Below are 19,734 nucleotides of genomic sequence, written 5' to 3' on the forward strand. Positions count from 1 at the left end.
GATGACAAGGTCCTGGACAGGTACAATCAGTCAACGAAGAGGCAAATGTGACAATTTTGGCAAGGGGATGGAGGGAGGGAGGTTGAGTCAGATGGATGAAGACAATACAGATCTAGCATTATGGTAAATATATAACATTCATATCAAAAGTTGTCTTATCCATCCAACTCAACAAATGGGACACACTGCCCAGCTATTAAGAACTCTGAGATGGTTGCAAGAAAGGATATTCGAAAGGATGGTGAAGCCAAAAGATGCACTGGATTTAGACAACATATCCAGCTTATAGTAACAATGATATGAACTGTAGACCATATAACTGCAGCACAAATCTCATCTATGGGGACTCTGGCAAAGAAGGCAGTGTAAGCTTGTAGAATGAGCCTTGGGTTTATGTGGAACTGCTGATCCTCTTTCTTCGTAGATAAAGGCAAGGATAGCTAACTTGGCAGTGTAACTTTAGAAATACATTACCTCAATTTAGCCTTTGAGAAGGAAATAAAAAATATATGTTTTCCTGAATTCCTTAATGCAATGTAAATAAAATCTCAACTGATGGTGTACATCCATCAGGTGCAAGATATATTCACCTTTGTCAGAAAAGTTTGGAAAGAAAACTGGTAATTTAATAGTCTGATTCAGAAAAATATCCGATGCCACATTAGGAAGAAAATTAGGATTACTTGTAGTTCAAAGGGAAACCCTGTCCTTGTGAAAGATCAAGAAGAGAGGTCTGCAAGAAAAGGCTTGTATTTTTGAAATTCTTTTGGCAGCGGTAATAGCCACAGGAAAAACAGTTTTCCATGGCAAAAACTTCAAATCTGCAGATGGCGCTGTTTCTAAAGGAGGTTTAGTCAAACCCTGAAGCATTAATTTAATATCCCAAGTAGGAATGGGAAGGGTCTGAGCAGACACTTTCTCTTTAAGAAAACCATAGACAATGTTAAAGATGCAAGAGGGTTGTGATTTTCCCCAACACAGAAACTGGATATGGTTGCCAGTTGAACTTTAATGGTAAAGAAGCTGGCACCTTCTTGAAATAACCTTTCTAGAAAATCCAAAATGGAAGGCAGATGTATGAAAAATGATCTAAGCCCTTAGAGAAAGCCCAAACAGCAAATGCTTTCCACTTAGTTCTGTAATATTTATTCATTTTAGGTTTCTGGGATGACAACACAATCACTGTAATTGGAGAATCATGTGGTTAACTTTAGAGCTTTCAGGTCTTCATGAGGCTGGCCAGATGGGTGAGACAGAAGGTCTGGAAGAGGATCCAGCACCCATTCCAGGTGGTTCAAATGAGGGCAAAGGTATGGGAACCAAACCTGCAGGGGCCAGAAGGGGCAAGGAGACTTTGTTGCCTTGCACCTCTTGGTTTTCTGTATAAATTTGATTATAAGTGGAAAGCATGGGAATGTGTACAGGAGACCTCAGGGCCAACTGTGGACCAGAGTATCCCTGGGTGATTCAACTTCTGGGGTACCAGGCCTAAATAGCTGCTGCACTTGGTTTTCAGATGGGGAGCAAAAAGGTTGCAGCATGGTTGGTCCCACTGTCTGTAAATCATTAACTGTGGGATTTTGGCTATCTGAGATGTTGTGCCCAGGTGGCAGCCTATAAATTCTAATGCTTGAGTTGGTGTCAGCTGGCTTTTTATTAAATTTACAGTGATTTATAAGTGTTGTGAAAACTGGAACTAGAAGTTTCTGCAGATAATAAGCTGATCTCTGGGAGCAGTACAGGCCCGTCATCTAGATATGGGAACACCCTAAACCCGTGTACTCTTAGAGAATTTGCCACAACTCTCATGCATTTAGTGAACACCCTGGGGGTGTGTTGAGACCAAAGGGCAGTACTCTGAAATGGAAGTGACTGGCTCCCAGCCAAAAGTGGAGAAACCATCTCATTCCTTTGCTATCTTTACATGGTAGTAAGCATCTGAAGGTCTATCAAGCACATCCAGTTGTCCTTCCTCAAAAATGCCAAAATGGTCTGTACACTGGCCATCTGGAACTTTTTTGCCTAACAAATTGGTTTAGATGGCTAAAGTCTAGAATGGATGTGATGTCCCTGGTCTTTTTCAGAACCAAAAAGAATCTTGATTAGTGTCCTGATCCTTAATGGTCTGGTAGGGCCTCCTAGATGAGTCTCTTTTTAGGAGGTTAACTAATTGCTGCTAAAGTCCTCTGGTAGGGATTTTCTTTTAGTTGTTGGGGGAAAAGAAAGGGAATAATGTAGCCTATGGTGATTACTTTTCTGCACTCAAGAATCTTGAGTGATGGTTAGCCAAGAATAGTGATAAGTGCCCCCAGCTGCATCTAGAGTGCAGCAGTCTGGAAACGGTTTAAGAGTGCTGGGAATGTTCCTCGAAACCATTGGTTCTGAGGACTGCCTTTGCTCATAGGGCAATATACATTAAAACTGTCCCTCACCCTCTGCCTCAAGGGGCACTTTAACCAGAAGTGCCCTGTGCTAAATTCTGAAATTTTTGAAACCAGAGCTCCTTTCCTTCATTTGGTTCCTGGAAAATGTTCTATGTGGGTGGAAAAGCGTATCCCTACTGCAGATAGAGTCTTTCTTTTTTATTTGCATCTGGTTAGCATTTCTTTAACCTTGGTTTGGAAAAGTGTTGACCCCCCTCAGACATCTTATAACTTTCTGCAAAGTTGCAGAGATGCATCCAGGCATGTCATCGAAAAAAATACTGGTGCTTGCTGCTCTCAAAGTGCCATCTGCCATTTTGGAAAGTAAGCACATGGACACATTAATCATAGATTGTAGGGTAGACAGCTGTGACTCCACTATTTTCTGGATGTCCACAAGCAAATTACCCAGGAATGATTTGTAAAGTTCTTTAGTCAAATCTCGCTGAAAATGAGTCATGAGTGCCAAGTAGTTTATCAAGCAAAGAGCAAACAGCAATAAAGCATAAGTCTGCTTTCCAACTCTGACTTCCCTAATAAAAGGGTGGACAGAGGAGCTCTCTTCATAAAGGTCCTTCTTTGTGGTTACAGACACCACCATTAGCATCAACTTGGGACCATTACTACAGTGTGACCTGTTCCATGGAGACAAGACTATCTTATCTGGTTTCCTAAGCATCAGCTCCACTATCTCAGGCTCCTTCCAAGACTGTTGTGAGATTAAATCTATGTGATCATCAGTAGGCAGGATAACCCAGGCAGTATATCAGCCAGTCTTCAAGGCCTCAAGAAATACTGACTCCTCTTGGGATTGTGCTTTGGACAACCAGCCTGCCTTTGCTTCAATTCCAGGATCTTTCTGAAGGAAATGTCTTCTAGGGGGGAACCCCTCCCCATTCTTGAAGTCAGCATCTTCTGTGGGTAGCTGCTGGGAGTTGTCAACATGCCTACTCCTATTTGTACATTTCCTGTGACTTTCCCCAAGGGGGTACTCTGGGGAAGAATCATAATCTGAATGGGGTATTATCTAGTGAGGATCCTTGAGAATAAACGAGGTTGGATGTCCCTGCCAGATAGGATATTTGGACAAAGCAGTAGAATATAGAGGGAGTCAAGATGGAGCTGAACAAGTGTGAGATCTGGAGAGGACCCTTTCATATGCTTCAAAAGCTGAAGACAAAGTTAGAATTAAAGAAGGACTCTCAGAAGCCAAAGACCATAAGGAAGAAACATCGCCAGCTCCAACTTGACTCAGATTCAAAACTGCATTAGAGCCGAGCTATCTAAGGCTGAGGCGGTGAGAAGACATGGCTTCAAAAATCTTGGCACTGAACTCAACCTCTGAATCTTGGCCCTGACCCCTCAGTTCCATGGCCATTCACTATCTGATGCAGCCTGAGTCGAAAGGGTAAAGGAAGAAACCACAGAGTTCAATTGGAAGTCATTTTCAATTCCAACAAGAGTCATTCATGGGCATTGCAGAGTACCGTGGAACCCTAGACTAGGGGTCATCTTTCAGTTAATTGTAAAGCGCACAACAAAACTTTAATTTCAGCTCCAGTATACATTTTTAGGTTACTGCACATACTAAAAGAAAACAGTTACTGAACCAGACATCTACAGTGATTTAATTTTTCTTTTACATTTTTAAAGTATATTTTACAATTAATGTGTGATAAAAAATCTGATTTATGATTATGCAGAAGTAGCATATTGTAACTATAAGAAATACTGCATTCAACAGATTACCTGTAGTCATGTGCAGATAAGTAAGATTAGCTTTAATGTCTCCAGATGTATTAAGGACAAGATATGGAACTTTGAAGAAGATATTCCGAAGAGCATTAAGAAAAACAGCTGGAGTCTCAATAGAAATTATATATTCTATTGAAGCATTAATGATGGGACCTGTAGAGAGAAAAACAACATTAACATTTTCTGATCCTAAGATATAATTTATAACACTGACATTATATGCAGCTAAAAGGATGTAAGGGCATACTGTAACTGGTAATGTTTGTTATACATTATCTGATATTGGCAATTTTTCTATATTATGTTTTCAGTGAAGGCAAAAGCTCAGACTTACCAAAATGTAATCTAATATAGCAATAACCCATGCCTGGGTGTGGGTAATGCTGGATTTACCCACAGTTGGTGTGGTTTGCTCACGAGGGAGAAGCCCGAGTGGCCAAACAAAGCCAACCGTGGGTAAATCCAGCATTACCCACACCCAGACGTGGGTTATTGCTATTATACAATGACATTATTTAAGAAAAAAAATAATTACTTTTCTTAAATAATGGCATTGTATAATGCCTCCTTGCTGCCCTTCCGCAGCTGTCTGGTATTCTGCGGCAGTTCTGATGTACTGCGCATGTATATGCTTATGCAGTACATCAGAGCTGTGGGCAAAAGCAATGGAGAAAGCAAGATCTCTGTTGCTTTTTACAAACTGATTCACTATGTTAAATGGGTTTAACATAGCGAGACAGCTTTAAAAAAAGCAACAGAGAATCTCCGTTGCTTTTTTTTAAAGCTGTCTCGCTATGCTAAACCCATTTAACATAGCGAGACAGTTTTGAAAGAAGCAACGGAGAAAGCAAGATCTCCGTTGCTTTTTACAAACTGCCTTGCTATGTTAAACTCATTTAACATAGCGAGACAGTGTGAAGCAACAGAGATCTTGATTTTCCGTTGCTGTAAAAAAAGAGTTATAGTAATGGAAAAAGTCCGGGCGACCAGACCTTTTTCCATTACTATAACTCTGATTTACAACGTGCACGCTGACCAATCAGTGTGCACTTTTTTGAATATTAATGGGAGGCCGTTGTATAATTATTAATATCCAATTCAGTGCAGACCATTTAGCTGAGTAGCATGCATTATGTGTTACTGATTTAGCATAGTACAGCTCCCAGACTTTGCATTATGTGTATGTTGATTACTGTAATGTATTTGAGTTGCATCTTATTAATGTTATCATAATGTTGTTCTGCTAAACTGTAAATTAAATACTATGCAAGCTTTTTACTCCATGATAGAGTGTACAACTCATGCTGAATGTATACATAAACTGCACTTATCTGCTGTTGGTCTGCAAAATGTCCAGCAGGACTAGTAAATTGCTTCAGCAAACAAAATAAAAAAATAAATAAATAAATGTAATGTACTTCATAACACTACCTGTGATATGCAATCTAAGCATGCTTTGTTATACACAAATTACTTGCTGTCCACAGTGGAACAGCATAAGCCTCTGTATGTCATCTGGCAATCAGACTGCAGAGTGACATAAAAGCTGCTTTGTGATTCATCAGTAGTAACTATTCTTCTTCCACACCAAGTACTGTGACAGATAAACATTATACATTTATTCCTTTCCCCTTTCCTGTAAAATATAGACAAATTACTCAATTGTAAAGTGCCTCCCCAGATACAGATGTTGTACTTTTATGAAATGCTATCCCCCTTAACTACGTGACAGTAGTGTTCCTTGTTCAGGGTCACATCCCATCACACCCCATCTCCCATCAAAGGCAAACAATACAGCCTCCATGGGACCCGGCAACATCCCTGGCTGTGTCCTACATGAATTCAGGCTAGACCTCTCAGCACCACTAGGCACCCTATTCAAACAATGCTTGTGGAACGGCTTCATTCCAGCATAATGGAGGACAGCCACTGTCATCCCTCTGCACAAACGTTGGAGCATCCGCTGACCCAGGCAGTTATAGGCCCATCAGCCTAACTAGTCTACTCTGCAAGACCCTGGAACGCATTATCATGGACCTTATAAACAAGGACATTGGCAACCTCCAAACACTTGATCCCACATAGTTTGGTTTTATCAAAGGGAGATCATGCCTGTTAAACTTGGTCGCCTTCTTTGAAACAGTCACCAAAGCCATGAATGAGGGCAAGACCACCTTACCATGACCTAGCCAAAACCTTCGACACTGTTCCCCACTCAGACATAATAGATAAACTCTCCCAGCTAGGCATCAACCCATATGTTACCAGATGGGTAGCTAACTGGCTCACTGACAAAACCCACTCAGTCAAAATATTGGAAGCCACCTCTAGTAGTAGACCCATAACAAGTGGCATACCCCAAGAATCGGTCTTGGGGCCTCTACTATTTGGGATATACCTTTCTGAGGTGCAAGACAAAACCAGTGGTCTGTGGCTGACCAAGTTTGCAGATGACTGCAAGCTGGGCACTATCATAAATTCCCCTAGTGATGTGAACATCCTCCAAAAGGGCCTTAACCAAACTAATGACTGGTGCCAGAAGCATGGCCTCAAACTGAATGCCAAGAAATGCATCATTATCACCTTTGGGGAAAATGGTGTCCACACTAATTATCACATTAATAACAACATACTAAACACACAATCAGTCGTGATGGACTTGGGCACCCAGGTTGATAGCAACCTGACTTTTGGCCACCATGTTGCTTCCACTGTACAGAAGGCCCACCTCATAACTAAGGGTAATTCATCCAGGAACAAGGAGGTCATAACATCCCTATTCTCCTCCCCTGTCAGGCCCATTATCGAGTACAGTGCCCCCTTCAGCATGTACCTTGCCAAGCACATGCAGCAGTTGGAGAGATCACAGAGGTTCCTGATCAGGAAAATCCAGGGTCTCAAACACATATCCTATACAGATAGGCTAAATCCCTGTCTCTCTACTCAGTCTCATACAGACTGCTAAGGATGGAGTTGCTGCATATCCGTAAGTCAAACTCCACTTGCGCAACCTGTATGCAAGTTCTCAAGCTGGTCTGTGACATTAATAAAACTTGCTGGCAGGATAGATTTGTGTCCCAATGACTCCTCCATCTGCTAAATAGACTCCCTTTCCATGTCAATCAAAGTACCTCACTAGCCCTCTTTAATAGGAACTTGGATGACTGGATGGGAAACAGAAAATATACCCCTGGGATCTCACTTGTGTCCCTACTGGACAGGGAAAACAGGTGCTGACTTTGTGGGAACATGGGTGAAATTCTTGGCTAGGCTTATAAGGGCTTCCAGGCCAATAGCTTCTTATCGTCCTTGACATCCTATGACCCTATGAACCTATAGTAAAATGTATTTTGTTCACTGTCTAATGCTGCATTCCTATTTACTCCAAATTTATGGCACTGATCACTCTTAAGTGTTATCTCCCAGATTTGTGTTTTATTTTATTTATTTTTATGCATCCTTTGTTGACCGGGAGACTCAAGGTGGTATTTATACTACTACAGAAAATTTGACCAGCACACCTGGGAACTTCCACTACTCATTGCAAGTGGGGTTGTTTTAATGCTTAGGTGTTCAGATGTAGATGTGGGACTTCTGTTCCTAGTGCAGTAGTGACTGGGAGGAGTTGTGCAAAGTAAACATAGCTGAGATGAGCAAGAAGAAAGATGTTGGTGGTGAAAATGGAGAAGGTGAGTCAGAAAGCTTATTTCAGAAAAAGCTTTGTAAAGAAAGAAAAATGGCCACTGTAGAAACACAAGAAGTTATTATTACAACTCCCCAGTCAGGAGGGTTGCAGGTTGGATTAAAATAAGAATTAATTCAGCAAGAGGAAGTGGACAATGAACAAGCGATATCATGGGGGAGACATAATGAACAAAATCTTTCGGGCAGAAAACATACTGGAAAAAGGAGTACTTAAAGAAGAAAAATGAAGATGTTATTACATAATGGGAATGCAGTGGTCGCAGTAAAGAAATAAAAGAGGGAAGGAAATGTTTCGGTGCAAAAAAGAAAGCATTTGATGATAATTCAAGCAAAAGAAAGCACACCAATGGACAGATATGAGGTATGGGATAAGTTGTTTGGAACTTTGCAGATACATGCATTGGAGGTAAGAGCATTTACTTTAATTGGCAGATAAACATTTTGTGACAGTATATTTAAAAATGGAGAAGGAGTAGAAAGATTGTTGAATGAATGTTGGGTAAAAAAGACATTTTCCATGGAATAAGTTTGTGATTAATGCATTTAACTGAGATACCAAGAAAAAATAAATGTTCAATTCAGAACAGAAATAGACAAAGGAGAATTAAGAGAATTATTGAAAGAACTGTGTCAAGATGCTAAGGACATAGTAAATATACATGACAACAGAGGACTGTGGACTGGAGAGTGGCAGTATTCTATTGTTTTGAAAATAAACAATGGTAAACCCAACATTTGTCTAATGCAGTGGTGGTAAATGAGGCAAAAGCATATGTCAAATACTGGGGGGTCAACCGTAAAACTGTTTTTTTTTTTGTTGTTTTGGCCAGGCAGAAGATCATCTCACTAAAAAATGTAATAAAGTAAGTTGATATTTGTGGAGAGGAAGGACATAATAATAGAAATTGTGTAATTAGGAGTTATAAATGTAAAGAAACTGGATATTTGTGGATGGACTGAAAAATTGCTATAGATGGAAAGACAATATGAGGTCTTACCCTATCATTGTTACAGTAACTGTTACCATAGAAGCTTCTTAAAGAGTTGAATACTATGAAACCTTTGCCCATAAAGCCTTAATATGTGAAATTTAATTGTGTGGGAATTATTAAATGTTTCACTGAGTCTACATATATAATAGGATTCTAAAGTCTCTATCAAAATATGAGTTACACTCAGAAATTATTTGACCAAGACTTATGCATGCCTGTAATTAATTGTACATACAGTTGAAATTTTAGAGTTTGTTAATATTTAATATGTTGGTGTTATATTCTGCTTCTTATACATTTGTTATCACTAATGTTCTTTCTTAAAATTATATGCTCAAAAAGAGATTGCATAAAATAGAAATACAGAAAGACAGACACAAATGCAGAAAATAATGTTGAACACAGGGTGCAGTTTCCAGCAAACTGGCAAAATAAAAACTCCTAGAAATGGAGAAGGAAGTAGCTTTAAATGAAGCCAAAAGAGACAAAACAGTTGGTGCATCAGCTTCAGAAATGGAGATGGATTGGACAAATAACAAGTGCAAATATTCAAGCTAATAATGGCACAGAAAGATTACCCTGTCTCACAAAAGAGAACAACCCTGAGATGAGGGATGAAAAGATAGCATGCTGCATATGATTACGGATCACAAAGCAGATGAGCCATTGCAATAAAGTGTCTTAAGCCAGCAATGTGGTGACATACCAGTCCAGAATTAAGCAGAGCTACACTCAGAGACCCTACTGTATGAGAAAGAAGTTGGGAGAAGCACAAAGAGTAGAAAGCTAATGGCTAACAACTGAGAGTCTGGAAATCCCATGAAATAGAGGTCATAACAAAGCAAGAGTGAAGCAACAAAAGTGTTAATTGTGAAAGAAAGGCAGCCTAGAAAAAGTGCAACGTTTGGACAGAATGGTTAAGGAAGGGTGATGGAACACTCACTGCCAGAAAACAAGATGGATGAAAAAAAGCAAGCTGCACAAGCAAGCAGAAGAAAACATAACAGCACCAATACTAAACAAGTATGCAACAATAGTAGGCGCACAAAGATGAAGATTCAAAAGGAGGAATCGGACCTCTCTCAACTGCACAAGATTCAACCAGAATGCTAAACTATTTGGAAATGAATGAAAACAAGGTACTGTTTGTTTCTTTGTACACAATAAAATGGACATAGATGGAAGGAGGACTAGAATAAATAAAAACAGCACGCACAAAGTAATTTGGGGGAATGAACAATCAATGAATAGGGCTAAGGATACTAGTATATTATGCATGCATGACAATACGTGTAAGTATGGCAGAAGCATTAATTAATTAATTAGTCAATTAATTAATTAATTAATTAATTCATTCATTCATTAAATTATTTGCCATTTGTTTACTGTGAAAAACTGGGACACAAAGAGCCTCTTTTCAGTGAAGGCCTGGGTAGAAAAGCTCCATGTTACAACATTTTTAAAGACAAATTGCACACAAATAAAAAGTCCAGTAAATCAATTAAACAATGTCACAGATGTCCCAACCAAGATAGGAAGGAGCACTGCATAAAATGGAGATAAGAATGGATGCGTGGTGGTGGTGGGGGGATTGGACAGAAGCAAAGACCATACTCTGCAGGACAGACAGTGGAAACAACAAAGCGGTAAATTTAGACACAACACTAAGGGGACTCAGAAGAATGGGGAAGTTACTGCATTTAGAAGGGAATAACTGCAACATAAAAAACATTGTTACAGGGCCAGACATTCAAGGCATAATAATAAAGATAATGGTTGAGGCAGGGAGGCAAATGCGTGAGAAGCAACAGGCAATCTGGAGGATGAGGCAGGGCATATCAGTAGGATAAGGAGAACATAGTAAGTGCTAGAAGCTACAAAATAAAAGGCAGAACAGGTTAACTCAAGGGACATGTTACAAATAGGATTCGGTGGTCTGACTGAATCAGAGAAGAAGGGGCAGGGGGGCATTTAGAAGTTAGCCAAGATGGAGAGAAAGACACCATGTAGAGCTGATAGCAGAATAGTGAAAAAGAACAGAAATAACAAAAATGCAGAAGGATCACAGTATTTATAGAATGGACAAGAGATAAGGAAGGAAAAGATGTTGAGAGAGAAAGAAAGAGAGAGTAACTTCAGAAAATACACAAAGGATCAGTTAAGTAGTATCTGTTCACACTTCCAGTCTCTAGTTCTGTCATTTCCGAAGGCTGTATTACTTGGTTAGAAATTTGCATATGCATGAGGCCTTTGGAATGCAAGACATAAAAAAGGCATCCTGTACCTTCACAACATTACTTGCAAGTGCCAGCACCTAAGCTGGCATCAGATTTGTATACCCTGTTATTTTACTTCTCAAGGTTATGCTATGACCATCTTTTATTAATAAAAGAAAACCCATACTTTAGAAAAGAGAAATGTATACTTTTTACAGTATCTTTTTTAATTTATCTTCAGTTTACGCTAGTGAGTCAAGTAACAATATACAACAAACTGAAGAACCATCGCCAAAACAATTTTGTGCACATGTCCAAACCACCATAATCTGTTTTCTTTGATCTTTCCTGCAATCGGTGCTACTTTGGCTTCTGTTCTTATGTTTTCATATCTTCGTCTGTCCCACAGTGTGCATTCTACCACCTTTCTCAGGCACTTTATTTCCATCACCTCTAGTTTCCTCATCTGCTCTGCCTTCACAGTCCAGGTTTCTGTACCACACAGTAGTACTGGTTGCACCACTCTCTTGTACACCTTACTTTTCAACTTCTTTGGCATTCTTCTGTCATAGACTACACCTGAGACTCTATGCCAGTTGGCTGTAGTCCCTGTGATTATAGCTTTGATCTCCTCATTCAGACTTCCATTTTCCTCAACCACACATCCCAGATACTTGAAGCTATGTAGCTGTTCCACTAGTCTCCCTTCAATCTCAATTCCCAACTTCTTCTGATTTCCCCAGTTTGCTGCAATTACCACTGTCTTATCTGTGCTTAGTTTCATCCCATGTGCCTTCAGCTTTGCATTCCATTCCTCTATCCTTTGCTGAAGTTCTTGCTCAAAGTCTACCTGTAATGCCACATCGTCTGCCTACAGCAACTTACTTGATCTGTCCCCTCTGACCGGTTTGCTAATGTAATCCATCACCAGTACGAACAGCAGTGGGCTCACAGCTAAACCCTGGTGCACACCCACTGTCACTGGGTACCCCTCTGTAAGGCTGAACACTGTTCGTACTTGAGTCACTGGTTCCTTGCACAAAGCCTGCAGCAATTCTACCAATGTTTGTGAGACTCTGAACCACCACAGTACTGCCCAAACCATCTTTCTTGGGACCTTGTCATATGGTTTCTCCAAGTTTAGGAATGCCCAGTTGAACATTTTCCTCATCTCTAGCTTTGTCTCAGCTATCTGTCTCACTGCAAACATTGGGTCAGTTGTGCTGCATCCTGACTTGAATCTGAACTGTACTCTCTACTACTCTGCTTATCCATTTCTCAATCACCCTCTCCAGAGCTTTCAGGCAGTGTGACAGGAACTGATGCCTCTGTATTGCCCAGCATTGTGGGTGTTGCCTTTGTTTTTGCACACTGACATGAGTATGCTTCCCCAGTCATCTGGGATACGCCTTTCTTAGTCACACTGATATGAGTACCCTCAGGAGCTATTTCTCCCCTATCACACCCAGCATCTTTATCATATTTGCTGTGACCTCATCTGAGCCTGCTGCTTTTCCTGACTTCATTTTCCTTAGTGCTATTCTTACTTCTTCTAGGGTGGGCTCCTCTTCTTCTCTCATTGTGGGCTGTTTCTGGGGCAGTACCACTTCTGTGGGGTTTTCTTCATTCAGAAGCTGCTGGAAATATTCTTTCTGTCTACCTTTGATGTTCTGCGGGATGGTGATCAGGTTTTTACTGTCATCCCTTCTGAAGAGTGTCTGATTGTCTTCTTTATCTTTCTGTCTTTGCCTTGCAACTTGATATACTTTCTTTGTGCCACTAACTGAGTCACTTTCTAGAAGCTGATATAGTGCCTCCAGTGCCCTGTTCTTTGCCCTTGCAACTTGTTTCTTAGCTTCTTTGTTAGCCAGCCAGTATTCCTTCCTAGCCTTGTCCATCTTTTCTATCTCCCACTTTTTCCTGCACTCTTTCTTTTGATGACTTCCTGGACTTCTGCATTCCACTACCAGCTTTCCTTATGTACATCATTTACATACCTAGCTTGGCCACATATCTGTTCTATAGTCCTCACACATGCTGTTTTAAGGTGCTGCCTTTCCTCTTCAACTGCACCTATTTCCTTCTCTTCTTGGGGTGTTAGAGCCCTGAATAATTCTTTTAACTGTTGTACTTTCTCTCCAGTCAACTTTCAAGTCCTCAGTCTAGTCTTAGGTTCATAGGTTCATAGATTTATACTAGGCTATCTGCCCTAAGGCATTTATAAGCCTAGCCCAAAGTTTTGTGGCTTACGCCACCCCTTATATGAAAAAATACTGTGCCCATTAGTTTGTTGTGCCTCTGTCCAGCAGTGACACAGAGATGATTCCTGGGGTAAATCTACGATCTCCCATCCACAGGTCAAGATTTCTCTTGAACAGAGCCAGCGAGGTGCTCTGCCTCACATGGACCGGGATTTTATTCCACAGCATAGGGAGTCTCCGAGTGATAAATCTATCCCTCCAGCACGTCCTATTTATATCAGTGCTAAGGTTCAACTCGCTTGCTCTAGTGGTTTTGGTGGATTTGGATTTTTTGAGGTGGAGCATGTCCATTAATTCCGGGTTGGACATGGCCTTGTATGCCAGGCACATGTCACCTCTGAGCAGACGGTATGCGACTAAATAGAGCTGGAGTTTCTTCAATCTGGCAGCATATGACAGATTTTGGAGTCCCTTTATCCTTTTGGTGAGGAACTTTTGGGGTCTCTCCAATTGCTGCAGATGTCAGGTGAGATACATCCCGAATGGGGCATTGTACTCTATCATTGGTCTAATAAGTGAAGAGTACAGAGGAACAATGACCTCACTAGATCTGGATGTGAATCCCTTCATGATCAGGTGGGCAATGTAGAAGGTCTTTCTAACCACTTTAGCAACGTGAGTGTCAAAAGAAAGGCCACTGTCAACCTAGGTCCCCAGGTCCCTGATAACCTCTTCTGTGCCTCTTCTGTGCTTAGTGGATTGCCACCTATATGGTAGCTTGGGGTTACCTTGTTTTTCCCCGAAGGGTATGACTATACATTTTTTGGCATTTAACTTCAGGCCATGGCTCTGGCACCAGCTATCTGTTTCTGTGAGTCCCTTCTGAAGGATATCAGTGTCCGATGCACTTTCCACTATGGCGCCCAGTTTGCAGTCGTCTGCAAACTTGTCAGCCAAAGTCCTCCCATGTTGGCCTGTACTTCTGAGAAGTAGATGCCAAATAGGGGGCCAAGGACCGAGCCCTGTGGGACACCACTTGTGACCGGCTTGGAGTCTGACATAGCGCCAGCAACTCTAACCCTGTGGGTTCTGTCCTTAAGCCAGTTTGCAACCCATCTTGTGACATATGGGTTTACATTTAAGCTGGTAAGTTTTTCTACAATACCAGAGTGGGGTATTGTGTCGAAAGCCTTTGCAAGGTCAAGGTAGGCTGTATGGACTGCCTTTCCCTCATCAATGGCCTTGGTGACTGTTTCGAAGAAGTCGACCAAGTTCAAAAGGAATGATCTGCCCTTGACGAAGCCAAACTGGGTCGGGTCCAATGTCTGCAAGTCCCCTATATCTTTGTTTATGAGCTCAATTATGATCCTCTCCATAGCTTTGCAGACTAGACTTGTTAAGCTTATGGGGCGGTAACTACCAGGGTCCGTAGAGGCACCGCCTTTGTGGAGTGGGACCGCAGTTGCTGTACGCCACTCCTTGGGCACGTATCCTGTGGTAAGGCTGAGATTAAACAGCTGCCTTATGTGTGGGTTTAATTCCTCTTTTAGCTCGTGTAGCACACAGCCGGGGACACCATCCGGTCCCATTGATGCTGTGTTTTTAGCTTTAGAGAGAGCAGCTTTCACCTGTGCATTTGAGATGTCTGGGAGGCTACACTCCGCTGGGATAGTTATCTCTCCTTTAGGGGGGGAGAGGGGGGTGAAGTTTGCACTGAACCTGTCTGCCAGTATGTTGGCAAGGCCTGTGGGTTCAGTGATTTTTGTATTATTTTGGACTAATTCTGAGCATATCTGGGAGTTTCCACCCAGGTTCCTAACATAGCCGAAAAAGGCCTTATGATTGTCCTTTGAATCCATGGCAATTTTTCTCTCAAAATTGGCCTTAGTTGATTTTATGAGTGCTCGTATTTTTTTTACTAATAATGATCAGGGGTGACTTCCCTTTGGATTTTGTTCTATCATGCAATAGCTTTCTCCTCTTATTGTAAAGTTTGTTAATGGCTGGGGTCCACCAGACTGGACGTTTGCCCTTTGTGGAAAGAGTCTTGGTTTTATTTGGGATTGCCTGATCCATGCAGTCCTGGAGGTGTTCATAGAAGGCATTTGTAAGGGCTTCCGCAGCTTGGGTTGTGGTTTCCACTGGCTCAGAGGCCTTGAAGGATACCACACCAGTCTTGAGTAGTGTGAAGTTTGCTTTAGAGAAGTTCTTCACTGTGGTCTTTTTTGTTTGGGGTAGGGGCGGGATGTGGATTTCCAGTGAGATTAGTTTATGATCAGATCTCACCAATGAGGGTGATACTTCCGGTGTGGAGCATTTTGTCCCCATGTTTGTGATAATGAGATCTAGTATATTTTCTCCTCTCGTGGGAACAGTGACTAGCTGTTCCATGGCATTTGAATTTATGAACTCCAGGAACCGTTGGGCTAGAAAGTTAGGGCTTGAGTAATGTTCCCAGTCTATATTCGGGTAGTTGAAGTCACCCAATATGAAGGTGTTTGGAGATGCATTTATACCCTCCAGTGTCTTCAGGAAGGCTGTGTGGGGTTCCGGAGTTTGAGAAGGTGGCCTGTAGCATGCTACAATTTGTAGAGCAGTTTTGCCTATGGTTAGTTGCACCTGGATGGTTTCCGAAGCTTCGTGCATTGCCACCAACCTGGAGGTGTGGGTATCCTTTATGAATATGGATACACCCCCTCCTTTTGTGGTGCGGTCCGGGTTTTGGGGCCGGAACGCATGATATGGAGGTAAAACCTAATAGTGCCGGGGTGCTCTCAGGAGCCTTGAACCAGGTTTCAGTTACAGCACAGACATCGATGTTCTCCATACTGAGAAGGGCCTCGAGTGCATGCATTTTGAGATTTAGACTTCTGGCATTGAGCAGCATTACCCTCAGTTTCTTCCCATTTTTGTTTTCTAGGGTGGTAGGTTTAGAATATGAGCCTTGCCTAAAAAAGCCACTATGGGGGTGGCAAGAGCCTTAGCCAATATCCGGAATCCCAGGGGTGACAGGTGCAAGCCGTCCCTTGCGAAGCAGCATGGCCTGTCAAGCATGTCATCCCAGGCAGACAGACACTGGATCCCCTTAGAATGACACCAGACATTAAGCCAATTGTTAAAGCTGATCATCTTGTCTCTATATTGTGGCATCATTTTTGGTGAAGGAAGGATACTGCTTAGGGTCAGGGTCATACCTGCCTGGGCTACATAATCAGAGAGCTGCTCTATGTCTCTTTTCATGTAGTCCAGGGAGGTACGTCTCAGGTCGTTCACACCAGCATGGACAATGACTGTGTCATATTTGTACTTGCCGTGGAGTGACCAGAGTGCTTGTGTTATGTGGCGGATTCTAGCGCCCGATAGGCAGATTACTGTGACAGTGACCCTCTCCTTGTTCAGCCTGGTGAGTGGGACGTCAGTGTGTCTGACTATGGAGTCACCTATGACAAGTATGTTTGGTGTTGTATTTGGCCTTAAGGGCTGTGACTGCTTTGCACACTGATTTTGTGGTTTATGTGTTGCTTGTGGGGTGTCTTGAGGTAGCAGTTGTTTGGGTGTCTGCTTTGGAGGCCTCTGCTGTTAGGTAAATTTTTACTCAGAGCCTCCAAGTATGTCTTTGTGTGTTTATGTGTTTGATTCAGTGGTGTGGTAGCATTATGTGAGGCTGGTTTTGTGGTGTGTGTAGTTGCCTTCTCCTCCTGTCTAGTCTTGCCAGTCCTGAGTTGAGAGAGTTCAGCCTCCAGTTTGGCTAAATAGCTGCATCTCTCGCAAGTATTGGTGTTATGTGGGAAGAGGAGAGGGTTGTCTGTGTACATGAGGCAGTTATAACATTGCCTCAAGATTCCCAGATTCACCAGCTGGACCGGAGAGGAGATTGACAACTGACCTTTGGACATGCTAGAATAATATTGGGAATTCCTTAATAATTGAAAACAAGGGCCAGTGGGGAGTGAGGGTGTAGTGCTTTTAATTTTTAGTGCTGACTTATATAATTGCTTTAGTGAGCAAGTGCCAGGTAACTTGAGTGCAATGTGTTACAAGTAACTAAATGCAAAAACGGCAAACAGTAACTTTCTTTCAAGTGAAACAAGGAAATAAGTACAGTAAGCAATGCAGATATCACTAGTGATCCACAGAAGCGCTGAGAAGCCGCGTATTAGGTGGAATCAGCGTTCCACGGAAATAAGCATATAAACAAAGCTAGATTCAGCAGGCCTGGATCTAGTCTATGCTACAGCAAACAAGGTGTACCAATTTCAGTAAGATACAGTTCAAATATTCAGGCACTATAAACCTTTAACCAGAAATTCCCAGCTCAGAAGGGCAGAGTCCAGCCTCTTCTCCCACAAGAGTGCAGACCACGAACCTTCTTAATGTAAAATAACTGGCCTGAAGCCCAAGTGCTTAAACCAGAACTAATACACTTGGACACTGGGCTCTCAATCAGCAGTTCCCAACTTAGAAGGATGAAAGCTACCTGTCCTGCCACCACAGTGCTTGCCACAAACCTTTCTAATGTAAAACAACTGGTCTGAAGCCCAAGTGCTTAATCCAAAAGACTTAGAATGATAGCTACACTTTAATCAAGTTACAACCAAGCAGTAATAAATACAACTGAATACTTTAGAGAATGTCTGGATTAGTGCTCAAGTTACACAAACAAAGCTAGATCCAGCAGGCCCGAATCCAGTCTATGCCACGGCAAACAAGGCACACCAACTTCAGTAAGAAGCAGTTCAAATATGCATGCACTATAAGCCTTTAACCAGAAATTCCCAGCTCAGAAGGGCAGAGTCCAGCCTCTCCTCCCACATGAGTGCAGACCACGAACCCTCTTAATGTAAAATAACTGGCCTGAAAGCCCAAGTGCTTAAACCAGAATTAATACACTTTTAGAATAACAGACACTGAGCCCTCAATCAGAAGTTCCCAACCTAGAAGGATTGAAGCTACCTGTTCTGCCACAACAGTGCAGACCACAAACCCTCTCAGTGCAAAACAACTGGTCCGAAGCCCAAGTGTTTAAACCAAAAGGCTTAGAATGAGTTACACCAAGCAGTAATAAATACAACTGAGTATTTTTAAGATGATGCAAAAGTAAAATGAAGTAGGTAGAAACACAAGTACAGTAAAAGCAGATGAATTTTTTTTTTTTATCTGAACAAGTGCTGAGATCAAAAAAACAGATTTGAGTGCTGAAACTAGAAAACTGGCTAGTTATAAGAAAAAAAAAAAACAAGCTAGAAGGCTTCCCTCAAACACAGAAGGGCTTGGGGGCTCAGAAGCCTACAAATAGTCTATACCACTCAACAGGAAAGGCAGGAAATAAGATTTTTTTTTTTGTCCGTTTCCCAGATGCTCTCTTTGTACACAGTAGGAGTGCCTGAAATCAGAATATGATCTCAATGCACTCAGTTGAGTGAGCAAATGAGATGGGCCCAGAGGCAGGCTGAGGGGCGGGCAGTTTCAAGGCCACTAAGATTAACACCAAAACAAAAACAGGGAGGGTGGGTGGGAATAACTGAAGAGCAGAGTTAAAACTGCCAATTCAGTTAAATATTCCTTCAACACAGTTTAAATCAAATTAAATACTGTATTTTTTTTTTTAAAAAGTGCAGATAAAGGTACTTAAATTCTGTTATACGTCCAGTTGAATATAACCAAGTTCTTAGCCGGCCAAAGCTGAGGTTCTTAAGCAGAAAATATTTTACATTGTACCACTTAAATAGGCAAGGACAGGAAATCAAAGAATGCGGCTACCCCCACACCTGTAATTACTAGCAAATAAAGAGCAGAGTTAAAACTGCCAGTTCAGTTAAATATTCCTTCAACACAGTTTAAATCAAATTAAATACTGTATTTTTTTTTTTTAAAAAATTGCAGATAAAGGTACTTAAATTCTGTTATACGTCCAGTTGAATATAACAAAGTTCTTAGCCGGCCAAAGCTGAGGTTTTTAAGCAGAAAATATTTTACACTGTACCACTTAAATAGGCAAGGACAGGAAGAGTTTTGGTAATTTTTCCACCAAAGTGTGCAGCACTGCAGCTCAGACACCACAGTGTGTTTAATACACCATGGGTCTTATTTCAAGATTAGCTATCAACCCAAGTGCTTCAAATATTTTATATATGCTATTGCCACTATCCTCCTACACACTACTAATAAAAATATGTAGAAGAGAGAAGATAACTTGCATCTCTTTTAACACTTTACAAACCCAGACAATACTAAAATATCTCTTCCTACGTAATTTCAAACATACCTCATTACATATCTTGAGCCTTTGCAAATCTTTTTACTGAAATTTAGGAACACTAAACTTCTTTACAGTAATGCTTTCCCTTTTGCAGTATCAAACAATTTATGCAAGATTTTTCAGCTGAAAAACTGCATAGACTTATAATTACCAACGTAAACACTTATATATATATATATATAC

The 19,734-nt window shown here is 41.3% G+C and overlaps 1 protein-coding gene across 2 annotated transcripts in view; it reads right to left on the reverse strand.

Moving 5' to 3' along the window:
• Nucleotides 1–19,734, reverse strand: part of LOC122794329 (mucin-3A-like) — a 1,511,548-nt gene that overhangs the window by 1,233,072 nt on the left and 258,742 nt on the right. For both annotated transcript variants that reach the window (XM_044062634.1, XM_044062633.1), the window contains one exon: nucleotides 4,173–4,331. In XM_044062634.1, coding sequence (XP_043918569.1) covers nucleotides 4,173–4,331 — 159 coding nt within the window. The remainder of the gene's footprint in view (nucleotides 1–4,172; nucleotides 4,332–19,734) is intronic.

The sequence above is a fragment of the Protopterus annectens genome, chromosome 2.part1 (assembly GCF_019279795.1).
Source record: "Protopterus annectens isolate FY-2018-M chromosome 2.part1, PAN1.0, whole genome shotgun sequence".
Lineage (NCBI taxonomy): Eukaryota > Metazoa > Chordata > Ceratodontiformes > Protopteridae > Protopterus > Protopterus annectens.